Source organism: Ranitomeya imitator, chromosome 1, assembly GCF_032444005.1.
Source record: "Ranitomeya imitator isolate aRanImi1 chromosome 1, aRanImi1.pri, whole genome shotgun sequence".
In the NCBI taxonomy this organism is placed as follows: Eukaryota; Metazoa; Chordata; class Amphibia; order Anura; family Dendrobatidae; genus Ranitomeya; species Ranitomeya imitator.
Window position 1 is genome coordinate 254,446,790 of NC_091282.1, and position 15,022 is coordinate 254,461,811.

Below are 15,022 nucleotides of genomic sequence, written 5' to 3' on the forward strand. Positions count from 1 at the left end.
GCATCGCCCCATTTTCCTTTTTGTAATCAAATGTAAAAGACGAATATATATATATATATATATATATATATATATATTTATTTATTTATTTTTTTTTTTTTTTTCTAAAATGCAGAGGAAATTGTATTTCATCTTCAACTTGCTTAACTGTTCACAATAACAGCAATTTTAACTATGGGTGTCCAAACTTTTACATACCACTGTACATATAAACACTAGTAGCACAAAGGGAATGTATCACCTATATTTTGTTTTATTAATTACATCTTCATAGGATGACATCCTCTTCTTGTCTTCACGCTGCGGCTCCGGCGCAGGCGTACTTTGTCTGCCCTGTTGAGGGCAGAGCAAAGTACTGCAGTGCGCAGGTGCTAAGCCTCTCTGACCTTTTCCCGATGCCTGCGCACTGCAGTACTTTGCTCTGCCCTCAACAGGGCAGACAAAGTACGCCTGCGCCGCAGCGTGAATACAAGAAGAGGACGTCATCGTAAGAAGATGGGAGGCCCCGGACCGGACCGCGACGCCCATCGTACCGGGACCGCCCCTGGGTGAGTATAATCTAACCTCTTTTTCTCATCTTTCAGGATACATCGGGGGGCTTATCTACAGCATTCGAGAATGCTGTAGATAAGCCCCTGATGCTGGTGGGCTTAGCTTATCTTCGATTTTGGGGGTGACAGGTTCCCTTTAACAGTTATTGTTAATGGTGTGATCAACAGCATATGGTTGTATTACTTTTCATTGTTATCCCTTCTGTGATGATAATAAGACCACTGAAACTCCGTCGGGGTGAATACAGTAAGATGATGGGATATTTTATAAATATTGATAGTGGTATAGAAAATAAAAAATAATAAAAACATGTCCATAACCAATGATTCCTTAACAATATATTTAACAAAAAATTATTTTAGGGAATCCTTTCCCTCCTGAGGATTCTTTTCTTTGCAAAGTTTTCCATAATACTCCAGCATCATAATTTTGTTAACCAATTTCCTGCTTTCATGTAAAGGATTTTTGAAAGATTAAGTTGCCATCTCTATGGGAAAGAAGACAGCTCATAGTACTGGTGTCTTCTGAGAACCCTAAATAAATTCAAGGATCCCCAGATTTGTGTGGAACAATAATGTTGTAACATTGGCTTAGAGTACGTACACTGAAAAACAAATAATTTCTGTAAAAGAAAAAATAAAATAAATTACTGCAAGTACCACAGAGCGTTCTATAATACTGCACTGGTACTTTAAGCACAGACCTTTTGATCCTAATGGGAAATCCAGCTTGGTAGGCATGAATATAAATTTGAGGGGGAGGTAATACTTTCTTAGCAATACAAGTGGAAATTGGAGGAATTCCAAATGTGCAGTTAGAAACACTCAAAAGAGAAAAGTGTAACAGCATGCAGTTAATTTATCATGCAAATTATTTTGTTTTATTATTATGAAGAAAGCATGTATGAAAAATGGTTAGAAAGGGCAGTTCATGTTATCTAAATTTGGAAAGTGCTTCCATGTAACAATGAATTTTTTAAATTTTGTACCTTGTCCGCGTATAGGGATAAGCATTCCAAGACTCTTCTTCAACTCGAAGGGCAGCTTTTGGTAAGATGGATCGAAACCAACTGGGGATGTGCATGCCAATGTGATAGACCTTGTGTGTGTACTGACCGGAGCCCCCAGGACCGTCTGTGTATGGTCTGTTCTCCAGGATTTCCACACCACTGCCTTCCCCACATGTCTCTTCTCTGCTCTTTTTCTGTAAAACAAAAAAACTTATAAACATCAGTAATGTCCTTAATGATGAAGTTCCTAAATTTGACCACTACAGTATATGGCTTCAACGAAAGATACCTTTAAATAATAAATAAATAATAATAATAATCTTTATTTTTAGATAGCGCTAACATATTCCACAGCGCTTTACAGTTTGCACACATTATCATCACTGTCCCCGATGGGGCTCACAATCTAGAATCCCTATCAGTATGTCTTTGGAATGTGGGAGGAAACCGGAGTGCCCGGAGGAAACCCACGCAAACACGGAGAGAACATACAAACTCTTTGCAGATGTTGTCCTGGGTGGGATTTGAACCCAGGACCCCAGCGCTGCAAGGCTGCAGTGCTAACCACTGCGCCACCGCAGTGCCACTGCCACGTTTTTGTGGAATTTAAAAAGAATCTGTCACCACATTTGACCTATCTAAACTATTCATATGGGCATACAGGTTATAGGTTGCTGAAAAAAGTCCTATCTGTGTGCCTCAAATCAGGTGCCTTGTTGTTGAGAAGTCATCTTTTATCACTTTATATGACTCTGGGGAGGATGTTGTCTGGAAGATAACTCTGCCTCCAGAGACTATTTTGAAGGGGAGTTACCAGTGTGAAGTGCAATTGTTACCAGTGTGAGGGCCACTCTCTGCTCTGCTGATCTCACGACAGAGCTCTGTGTGATTATACCTGACACATCTGCAGGTTCCTCTCAGCTTCAACTTCCAGCTCACAGGCAGACAGGTTTGTAATGTTGATGTAGTACAGCAGAGCTCAAAGCTGCAAAAAATGTGTTTGCAAGAAGACAAAGTTCAGTTCTGTTGTTCTGTGTTAGTTACTTGTCTCACACTGGTAACTCCCACTTCATGTAGGAGGCAGAGTTATCTGCCAGGCAGCATCCGCCCCATAGCCTGGAAGTGGTCACTTATATAAAGCTATAAAAGATGATTTCTCAACAACAACACATCTGATGTGAGACGTACAGGTAGGACTTTTTCAGCAGTATATTCTATAACCTGTGCACCCATATTAATAGTTCATATAGGTAAAATGTGGTGACAGATTCCATTTAAGTGTATTCACTCAGCAGAAGGTTAGAGAATGATGTGACGTGAACAACTCTTTGCATTGTCTGGATCTTGAAAACTAGATCATGTTATTATACACCCTGAATTAAACAATTTGATCTGAAATACTCAAATCTTCTTTTTTTTCAAAACCTTCATTTGCCTTCAGAGAAGTAATTTGAGGTAATACGTGTGTTACGTGTTTTGCAGAAGTCAGGAGAGACTAACTGTACCACACAACAGCCTTATACTGAAGCTTCAGGTGCATGGACGAGGGGACACAATATGCACATGGGCAAAACGCTGGTTAGGGGACAAAGTCGTAAATGGTACCTTCTCTAAATGGGATATAATCAGTAGTAGGGACCACAAGGATTTGTGTTGGGACAAGTTCTTTTTAATCTCTTTATTACTGACCTTGTGCAGGAAACTGAAAGAAAAGTGTCAGTATTTGCTAATGACACAAAACTTTGTAGGATAATAAAAACTGAGCTAGCGGCATAATATTACATAATGATCTAGATAAAACGCCTGCATGGGCAAAAACATGGCCAATGAAGTTTAATATTGATAAATGTAAAGTAATGCATCTAGGCCGCAGAAATTGTACTACTGCATAAAGAGTAAGGATTACAGAACAGGAGGACTTGGGGATTCTGGGTAGAAGTAAGCTGAGCAGCAGTACTCAATGTCAGACAGCAGCTAAAAAACAGAAACAAAACTTTAGGGTGCGTAAAACAATAGAAATTCTATTATCTCAATGTTTTATTACCCCTCTATAAATCACTTGCAAGCCTATGTCATTGATATGAGACCCAGTTTTGGCTCCACATTTTAAAAATAAGAGTCAGCTCAAAGGCGGGCACAACTACTATATACTTGTGGAGATCAGACTGAACTAAAGGAATCCATCTTGTCTTCTTCCTGAGAAATCTCGCTTACAACAAGATACATTTCTGCTGACTTGACATTTCCTTTTATGGAAGTAATCATGTGTGCATTCCTTCTTTCAATAGCAGCCTTTCATTCACCTTCCAGATGATGTAACTTTCTACTGATAAAGACTGGTATAGATTGTTTATGTAAGAGATAGTGAAATATGAGCGCTTGTGCGCATGTCTGTAAAAGAATAATTATTTTCTATATAAAGGGAGGGCAAAGCCCAGAGAGAGAGATGTGCTCCTGGGCTTCCCCTGTATATGATCACACAATACCTTGTTTGCGTGTCATTTACTCAGGATCCCTACCTCTAGTAAGCCAGGGACTGAGAAGGACTTAACATTTCTTTGGCGCACCGAACAGGGACCCGAGATGAGAGTATTTGCTCGAGATTCACCTGCAGATACGGACAATGGAGATCTGGGATAATGGACGGCAAATGAACTGAAAAACCTGGCCAGGTAAGAGACATTATTAGTTCTCTTTTATCTGCCTTGTATTATCCGAAAGATCTCTATGAGCCGTGTCACGCTGGGTTAGTCTAGTAGTGAGTAGATACCTATAAAACTCGGGTTACTATATTGTATAGATTTATGAGTCCTGTCCCTGGCAGTGTGTGAACAATGTGAAGGTTGTGGTATGTTGTGAAAGAAGAGCAAAAGTGCGTAGAAAAATAAGCCGAAATAGTTGGGGTATAAGCCTTATACACGGAAGTCAGCCTAACTGGGTCATGTGGTTGCGTCCTTTCGGGGAGACCTCCGCCCATGCTTGACTCTCATTTAAGTGCTTAACCTCCTTCATTTCTGGATAAGGTTTGATAGAATGAGCCCAGGACGCGGGTCCATGAGCCTGGGACAAGTATGCTAACTGACACAGAAAGTTTATTGATCTGTATGGTGTTGCTGGGTCTGTTTGCGTGCATAATAGCACTTAAGTACATTCTGCACATTAGAAAGAATGGAGCAGATCAGCCCTTCAATATTTTAGCTCCCTAGGAGAGAAGGCAACGAGACATCACCTAGGATAAGTGATTGTCCAAACGTCACCTGGGGTAGAAATAGCTAATATTGAAAGAAAAAAAAAAAAAAGAAAAATGGGAAATAAACAGACAAAAACCGTCTTAGGACAAGTGGAAGCAGCAGATATCATACAGGAAAGATGTGGGAAGACAGTCAGAAGTCAGATTAGAAGGGTAAGAGAAAAATTGGGAATTTCAGAAGCACTTATGTTCAGTACAGAATGGGAAAAACTGAGTAAAGAACGAGGTGGAATTATCAAAGACAATGGGTGGGAAGAAATCATACACTGTATGATAGAGGTCTCAAAAACAGCTAAAGAGGAGAATTGGAAGTATGATCCAGACACTTCCAAATGGATTATGGGGAAGGGAAAAAGTTGTGACATAATCCCACCACCTTACCTAGATCCAAAAGCCCAATCATTTGTACCATCTGGAGGAGCAGAAGGAGGAAAACAATTTCCAGCCTTGTATCCCAATCTTGGTGGGGTAGGAGGATGGGTATGTTCACACTGTGGACAACAAAATCCAGATTGGAGAAATGATTGCCTAGTCTGTGGTACACCTAGACATGGCGCTGTACTTGCCCCTGTTAGGGTAGTACCAAGACCCTTTAGGGAACCTGGTGCTGACGGGGTAATGGGAACTAGATATCACCAGACCCGACAGTATTTTCCTTGGTCCCCTGCTGAAGATATGTCCCTCCTGCATAATGCGCCTGATCCCACTCAATATCCCATCCGATTTGCACAATACATACAACAAATCATGCAGACTCATGCTGGGGTCTGGGCGGACGGGGAAGAATTATGTAGAATGAAAATGTCCCCCGGACTTTTTCAGGAATTATTGACACACCTACAGCCCAATAGACCAGTGGCAGAAGGGGGTGCCTTACAGACAGAAGCATCAGGTACCCAGTTCACAGAGGCATTAATAATTTTCATGAGAGAAAAACAGAGGGAAAGGGGATCTACGGGTGTGATTATGCAGAAATTTGGGCAAAGTATTGAAGAATATAGTCAAGAATTAGAAAATAGCTTTAGGGATGAAGGATTGGATTTGACTGATGCTTCAGTAAGGAGACTTTTTACAAAACAATTAATAGAGGGGCTAGATCCGAAAATCAGAGAAAAATTTAAATCCTCTACTCCAGATTGGAGAACAATTGAACAACCAAATATTGTGAAACAACGATGTTTAGGAATAGTCATGGATATGAGAGAGAATCGTAAGCCTGTTAGAATAGCACAAGCTAATACAGGAGGAAGAGTGAGACACAACTTTCCTTGCCACTACTGTAAAAAGCCAGGTCATTTCCAAAGAGAGTGCAGGAAGAAGTTGGCAGATATAAAGTCAGGCAAATTTGTTCCCAGAAATAACCCTCCCCAAACGGACAACCAGCAGAAATCTACCATCATAGATGGTCCCATACCAGATTCAGATTGACTCGATGTGTTACAAACTTCCCTACCAGCTAGAAGACCTATGATACAGGTGAATGTGGGGGGGAGAGAGATTCCATTTTTGATAGATACAGGTGCAACTTCCTCAATTTTGAATCAAGATTTTCTTCCGAATCCGGAAGATATTTCAGAACAAACAACTTTTGCTGAGGGTTATGATGGGGTAATTCGAACACTGCCATATACTGTGCCCCTAGAGGTCTCATTAGGACCTAAATGTTTTGCATCCAGATTTTTGTATGCCAGAGGTGCCCCAACATGTTTGTTAGGAACTGATGTCCTAAAGAAATTAGAAGCTAACATCAATTTTAGGGAAGATGGCACAGTTATACTGACTATCCCTGATGATGCAGAAACATTAGAACAATATGTTAGAATTCAGGCTTTTGAGGATTATGCTGAAGAAAAAGAGTACACCACAGATCTAGACCTCTCAATGGTCCCAGAAACACTGTGGGCACAGGGTGACACCGATGTGGGACTATTGCATATCTCTCCTGTAAAACTATCTGTGCAACCAGGAACTGTTCTCCCACAGCTCAGACAATACCCTGTGAGTGCCCAGCAGGAACTAGCGATTACAAAACAGATAGAGGGATATAAAGAGAAAGGAGTTTTGGTAGAGATACAATCACCTGCTAACACTCCTCTGTATCCAGTCAAAAAGAGAACTCTTGATAAGAGTTCTATGCCCAAATATCGTATGGTACATGATTTAAGAGAAATAAACAAAGTTCTAGATCCAATCACCCCAGTTGTACCCAATCCTCATACGTTACTATCACAGATACCAGCCAGTTCTCAAGTATTTACTGTAATAGATCTTTCAAATGCATTTTTCTCGGTTCCTTTACACCAAGATAGTTGGCATTTGTTTGCATTTACATTTAAGGGCAAACAGTTGGCGTGGACACGCCTTCCACAGGGAATGATACACTCCCCTACTCTTTATTCAAATGCCCTACAAACAGTCCTTCAGAGGTTTGAACCCGAACCACAGGTAGTAATTTTGCAGTATTTGGATGACCTACTACTTTGCTGCCCAGATCTAGAAACTGCAGAAAGGTCCACTGTGAGTTTACTATGTTTTTTAGAAAAAGAAGGGTGTAAAGTGAATAGACAAAAGCTACAAGTTTGTCAGACCAAAGTGGTCTTTCTAGGTCATTGCATTTCTCAAGGTAAAAAGCATCTTACACCTCAAAGAACTGAAGCAATAAGACAGATGAATGAGCCTAGAAATCATAAACAGCTACGAGCATTTTTAGGAATAGTGTCTCATTGTAGACAATGGATTATACATGCCAGTCAACTAATGCAACCACTGTATGACTGTGTAAAAAGTGAACCTTATTTGTTGACAAAAGAAGGTCAGATTTCGTTCCAACAATTAAAAGATGCCCTTGTTTCAGCTCCAGCGTTAGGGCTACCAGACTACACCAAACCGTTTCAGCTTATGGCTGCAGAAGTTGATTCCCATGCTACAGGAGTTCTTACCCAGAAGCATGCAGGGAAACAAAGACCAATTGCATATCTTTCAGCAAGGTTAGATCCCGTAGCTAGAGCAGCGCCAACCTGTGTACGTGTAGTTGTTGCTGTCTCACTATTGTTGGACAAAGCATCAGAAATTGTCCTAGAGTATCCACTCACAGTTCAAACTACACATGATGTTTATGGGATATTAAACCAGGTCCAACCAAAACACATTTCCATGGCCAGACATTTGCGGCTACAGTGTTCTTTGTTGCTCCCCTCTACTATCACATTTGCTAGGCTTCAGACTCTCAATATAGCTACACTGCTACCTCTCGAGTCTGAAGGGGGGAATAAGGACACCGATCCACACGCAAATTTTTTCCCTACAGACACACATGATTGTACAGAGCTCATTTTACAAGAAACGGTAGGCTTACCCAATGTATCCGAAACACCACTTCAAAATCCAGATTTAGAGCTGTTTATAGATGGTAGTAGGTTTGCAGATGACACAGGTAACTTCCATACAGGGTATGCAGTTGTGTCAGAATCTGAAACTCTCAAAGCAGAACCACTTCCACCGAAACAGTCTGCACAAGAAGCAGAACTAACAGCATTGATTGAAGCTCTTAAAATAGCTGAGAACCAGACAGCTAATATATACACTGATTCTAGGTATGCACATGGTATTGTGTTTGATTTTGGAGTAATCTGGAGAGCTAGAGGTTACATGACAGCGTCAGGACAACCTGTAAAACATGCTTCTCTGATCAAACAGATCTTAGAGGCTGCACAAGAAACAAAAGAAGTAGCAGTAATCAAGGTAGCTGCACATGTGAGACTCGACACTAGGGAATCTAGGGGAAATGATAGGGCTGATAAAGCAGCCAAAGCAGCAGCAGTCAAACCCTTACAACAGGTTCATACTGTAAACCCCACAGAAAATACTGAAGATAGACTGAGACAAGCACAGGAAGATGCAGGAGAAGAGGAGAGGGACAGGTGGAAAAAGGAAGGGGCAGAAGAACAAGCGGGAATTTGGAAGAAAGATGGACTAATATGTCTACCTAGAGCCTGGTATCCGATTGTAGTTGGTGGACTGCACCACCCTACTCATGTGTCTGCAAATGCAATGACACTACTGGCAAAGCAAGTCTGGTTGGCTCCAGGTTTTGGCAACTATGCAAGAGACTATTGTGCTGCATGCGCTATATGCCTGGCACATAATCCCGGACAGACAACAAAGACCCCTATGAAGCACCACGTCCGACCTCTCTACCCGTTTCAGCGATTACAAATAGACTTTATCCAGCTGCCAAAAAGTAATGGGTATGAGTATGTGTTGGTATGTGTGGACATGTTCTCGGGGTGGCCAGAGGCCTATCCAGTTCGGAAGGCTTCAGCTAAAAACACTGCTGTAAAGCTAGTTGCCGAACTGATACCCCGTTACGGTCTCCCTGAAGTGATCGAGTCAGATAGGGGTACTCATTTCACTGGAGAAATATTTCAAAATGTACTGAAAATGTTGGGTGTTGAAAGTCAGTTACACACTCCGTACCATCCTCAAAGTTCTGGTAAGGTGGAACGCATGAATGGAACTTTAAAATTAAAAATACAGAAAGCCATGGCTGAAACAGGAAAGCCTTGGACAGAATGCCTTCCACTGGCCCTTTACTCAATACGCAATACCCCAAGGGGTAAGACTAAACTGTCTCCATATGAAATTTTGTTTGGCAGGACTGCCAATTTAGGATGTTATTTTCCACAGCAACTTGTGTTAAATATTGAGTCATTGACTTCTTATGTGCAAAATCTTCAGAAACAATTAACTAAGGTGCATGCACAAGTTTTTGCTTCCCTTCCAGATCCTGACAACACAGAAGGAAGTCACAAGTTGGAACCAGGTGATCAAGTCTATGTAAAAAGACACACCAGAAAGGCTCTAGAACCAAGGTTTGACGGACCCTTCCAAGTCCTGTTGACAACACCTACATCAGTCAAGCTTGAAGGAAAGGCATCATGGATACATGCAAGCCATTGCAAGAAAAGCAGTATAAACTCATGATATTGATGTTAATAATGATAACCTCAACGGAGGCGTGGGATAGACTGAATTCTCTAGCCCCTTTGAACAATAGATTCGTACAACATCATAGAAAATTAGTGCATGACTTGTTAAACAATACACAAACCCTGACAGATTGTTGGATCTGTACCCATTCGCCGGTATCAGCCACAAGTATACCTTTTCTAGCAGTTCCCGTATTAGCAGAAGAAATATTCGCTTGGCCTAATTGTTCAGACAACCTGGCCAACAACCAAATTGGTAATGCTAGGCTGTGGAATACTACAATCGCCATACCAATTGTGGGATGGGTAGAATTTCCTTGGTGGCAGGGTAATCTCTCAGGGAGTAACACACATCTACAATATTTAGCATTTAGGGGAGGAAAATGGGTACCTAGAAATAAGACTGGATTAACTAATTTAGGACAGGTCCCCACAGAAAATCTACAGCTTAGTTTCAGTACAACCGTCCCCCCCTCTGATGCTTTCAAACCTGTAGTATTGGAAAGATACATACATAATAGAAAATGGAAACATTCTAAATTGTTCCCCCAAGGTGATGCAAACAGTTGTACAAGTAAGCTGGGGAACCTGGTTTGTAATAAATCCGATGAGTATATTAAAGGAATGCCTGTATGTGGGAATCCCGCAGCCGGGTACTGTAGCCCCTTGGGACAAAAACCCTCTTGGTGTATGCTTCAGAATGTATCTAGATTTGTGGACTTGGCTCACAGATTGGTATTGCAGCACTCAGCTCTATGGGATCTGCCTGAAGGTACATTTTGGATATGCGGAGAAGGAGCATATAAATGGCTTCCCGTAGGTATAAAGGGTACTTGTACATTAGGACGCCTAACCCCGGCTACATTCATAATTTCAAATAAACAAGTGAATATGCAAGCCGCGCCCAAGCACACACTGTATAAAAGAGCTGCAGATAACTCACCACGTCCCTCGGGGAGGCCACATATAGTACAAATGGGAATTCCTAACAAAATTGCTAGTACCATTTTTATTTATCCTATGTTAACACAGATGTGGGATAAATTAGTTAGAGCCACGGATTATCTAGATGATCAGATCTGGGATATATTGGATATACTAAACACTAGTATAGCTGTACAGAATCAGCTTATAATAGTCACTAACCAACATACCCTGGTATTGGATTACCTAACTGCCTCACAAGGGGGTATGTGTCAAATCATCGGACCCACCTGCTGTCATTATATAGACCCGAATAGTACTATGAGTATGACATTTAAATTAAAGGACGTACAACGACTCAGAGATCAGTATGCACAGATAAACTTTGTGTAATAGATGCAAGAGTATAAAGTTTTTTTTCCTTCTTCTCTTATGTTATCCTTTGCTAATACTGATTATTGCGCTTATTTTGCTATCCCTTTGTAATATCTGTACTTATTGCAAAACAAAGAAAAGGTTGCGAGAGTTAAACGGAAGAATTAATACTAGATTTGATTCTCTTATTGAATACAAGCATGTACATGTGTAATACCAAATAAAGGCTTTGTCTTTGGCCCTGTGGTAATAAAATAAATAAAAGAAAATGTCAAAGGGGGGAATTGTGGAGATCAGACTGAACTAAAGGAATCCATCTTGTCTTCTTCCTGAGAAATCTCGCTTACAACAAGATACATTTCTGCTGACTTGACATTTCCTTTTATGGAAGTAATCATGTGTGCATTCCTTCTTTCAATAGCAGCCTTTCATTCACCTTCCAGATGATGTAACTTTCTACTGATAAAGACTGGTATAGATTGTTTATGTAAGAGATAGTGAAATATGAGCGCTTGTGCGCATGTCTGTAAAAGAATAATTCTTTTCTATATAAAGGGAGGGCAAAGCCCAGAGAGAGAGATGTGCTCCTGGGCTTCCCCTGTATATGATCACACAATACCTTGTTTGCGTGTCATTTACTCAGGATCCCTACCTCTAGTAAGCCAGGGACTGAGAAGGACTTAACATACTGTATACCCGTGCATGAGCCAAGTTTTCAGCACATTTTTTTGTGCTGAAAATGCCTCCCCTCGGCTTATACACGAGTGATGGTCCCAGTTTATGGCAGGGGAGGGGGAGCAGCGGGTCACAGGAGGCAGGAAAAGCTGTGCCCACTGCTAGAGATAAATGAATATTCACGGCACTGGCAATGAATATTCGTTTCTCTTATAGCGTGCGCACAGTTACAGTTGCAGGCTTCCAGCAGCTGCTGGGCTATAACTGGTGCCCGCTCATTAAGGTACTGAATATTCACCTCTCTCAACTCCCATACGCATGGAAAGAGGCGAATATTCATTACCTTAATGAGCGTAACACGTGATCGCCCGGCCGCAGGAGCTGCTGGCACAGGAACGAGATGCTGCGAGAGAGCACAGGGAAGGTAAATAGGATTTTTTTTTGTATGCTTTTCTCCTGGGGGCCATACATTCAAGGATGGGGATGAGGAACCATGCAGACAAGGATGGGGATAAGAAACCATGCAGACAAGGATGGGAATAAGGAGCCATGCAGAGAAGGATGGGGATGAGAAACCATGCATACCAAAATAGGGATTAGGGGATGAGGCATACCCCAGCTTATACTCGAGTCAATAAGATTTTTGAGGCAAAATTAGGTGCCTCGGCTTATACTCGGGTCGACTTATACACGAGTATATACAGTAGATTATTACATGGGGTGGAAGGGCTCTCCTATAATGAGAGGATAAAAAAGTTGTGTTTGATTAGCTTACAAAAAAAAGACTCCTCGGGTGTGATCTCATGTACAGTATATGTATAAATATAAGGCCTCATTAAGACGTCCGTGTTGCAGATATGTGAGGCATTTGTGATTGCCACGGATACAATACATATCCATTGTAATCTAGATTGCAGTTCACAGGTTCGTGTTTTTAACGGACCGGTCGCCGTCTGGGCAAAACACAAGGAGACATGTCTGTTTTTTTTTCAAGCAGCATGGATGAAAAGGGTTCATACAAGTCTACAGGTCCATGAAAAACACGTACAGCCGACGATCGAATCAGTGTGATGCAGTGTAACGCTGCAATGTATAGGAGAAGCTTTGTAATTTATTTTATTCTTTATTCATCCATGAAAAACATTTTTGAAACATTGATGGGCAAAATGGACACAGGAACCATACACTGATGAAACAGTGATCCAAACCACTAATGACACCGGTACCATTTATTCACGTATGTGCTTAAATACGGATGTGTGAATGAGGTCTAATATAAAGGACTGGCACATGATTTATTACTTCCAAGGACCTTACAAAGGACCAGGGGGCACTCATTACGTGTGGAGCAAAGGCAATTCTGGCACCTAAATAGGAAAGGGTTCTTAAGAGTTAGAGCAGTCAGACTGTGGAATGCCCGACCACAAGAGACACTATACCAGCATTTAAAGGAATCTGTCAAAAGATTTTTGTCATGTAATGTAAGAGCAGCATAATGTAAGAGCTGAGACCCTGATTCCTGTGATGTGTCACTTGCTGGTCTGTTTGCTGTCATTTTGATATAAATATTGTTTTAGCTGCTGCAGATCTAGCAGTTCCCCGCCTCAACCACTGATTGTACAGTGTACACTGTACATTGACAGAAAGCTGCCAATCAGTGGTGGGGTGTGAGTACACTGAGCAGTTGACTAGGAGGCATGAAACACCTAGTACCGTAGTGATAATCTCCTGCTGATAAAATACTGATCTTATTGAAACAGCAACACATAGCCTAGTGACACTTCACAGGAATCAGGCTGTCAACCTCTAACATCATCCAGCTCTCATAGCAAAAACTTGCTGACAGAATCCCTTTAAAAAAAGCTAGCTGCTTTGGCATTGTGGGTTAGGCCGGCGTCACACTAGCGAGTTTTACGGACGTATGAGAGGCACAAAAACTATGCATTGCACACGGACCAATGATTCTCTATGGGGCAGCTCCGTATATTTTGCAGCCGTATTTTACGGGCGTAGAAAATCGCAGCATGCTGTGTTTGTCAGAGTATTGCGCGAAAAATTCGCCAATGAAAGTCCATGGGGGCGAGAAAAATACGGATTATACACGGACCAACAGTGTGACTTGCGAGAAATATGCAGCGCTGTTCTAAAGAAAAGCCGGTAATTCAGTGCGGTGTACAGTAAAATCACACTGACGGGTTACACTAGAATAGGTAAAATAAATGTCTACACATAGAAAAGGTATATACCGTATATACTCGAGTATAAGCCGAGATTTTCAGCCCAAATTTTTGGGCTGAAAGTGCCCCCCTCGGCTTATACTCGAGTCACGGTAGCGGTGGGGTCGGCAGGTGAGGGGCTGAGGGCGCTGGGGTATACTTACCTAGTCCCAGCGATCCTCGCGCTGTCCCTGCCGTCCCACGGGCTTCGGCGCTGCAGTTTCTTCCTCTCTTCAGCGGTCACGTGGGACCGCTCATTACAGAAATGAATAAGCGGCTCCACCTCCCATAGGGGCGGAGCCGCTTATTCATTTCTCTAATCAGCGGTGCCGGTGACCGCTGATAGAGAAAGAAGCTGCAGCGCCGAAGACAGGAGGGGACAGCGCGAGGATCGCCAGGACTAGGTAAGTATAGCATATTCACCTGTCCTCGTTCCAGCCGCCGGGCGCCGATCCATCTTCCCGGCCGGCGCCTCCATCTTCCCGGCGTCTCTGCTCTCTGACTGTTCAGGCAGAGGGCGCGATGACGCATATAGTGTGCGCGGCGCCCTCTGCCTGATCAGTCAGAGCAGAGACGCCGGGAAGATGGAGGCGCCGGAACGAGACGCCGGGAGCTGCAATCAAGGGAGGTGAGTATGTGTTTTTTTTTCTTTATTGCGGCAGCGGCGGCACAAATTTATGTGGAACATCTATGGGGCACAGTGAACGGTGCAGAGCACCGTATATGGCACAGCACAGCTATGGGGCACAGTGAACGGTGCAGAGCACCGTATATGGCACAGCACAGCTATGGGGCACAGTGAACGGTGCAGAGCACCGTATATGGCACAGCACAGCTATGGGGCACAGTGAACGGTGCAGAGCACCGGATATGGCACAGCACAGCTATGGGGCACAGTGAACGGTGCAGAGCACCGTATATGGCACAGCACAGCTATGGGGCACAGTGAACGGTGCAGAGCACCGTATATGGCACAGCACAGCTATGGGGCACAGTGAACGGTGCAGAGCACCGTATATGGCACAGCACAGCT

General features: G+C 42.5%; 1 protein-coding gene across 14 annotated transcripts in view; it reads right to left on the reverse strand.

Annotated features, from left to right (window-relative positions):
• Positions 1–15,022, reverse strand: part of PITPNM2 (phosphatidylinositol transfer protein membrane associated 2) — a 526,403-nt gene that overhangs the window by 209,565 nt on the left and 301,816 nt on the right. For all 14 annotated transcript variants that reach the window (XM_069755814.1, XM_069755807.1, XM_069755821.1 and 11 more), the window contains one exon: positions 1,541–1,755. In XM_069755814.1, coding sequence (XP_069611915.1) covers positions 1,541–1,755 — 215 coding nt within the window. The remainder of the gene's footprint in view (positions 1–1,540; positions 1,756–15,022) is intronic.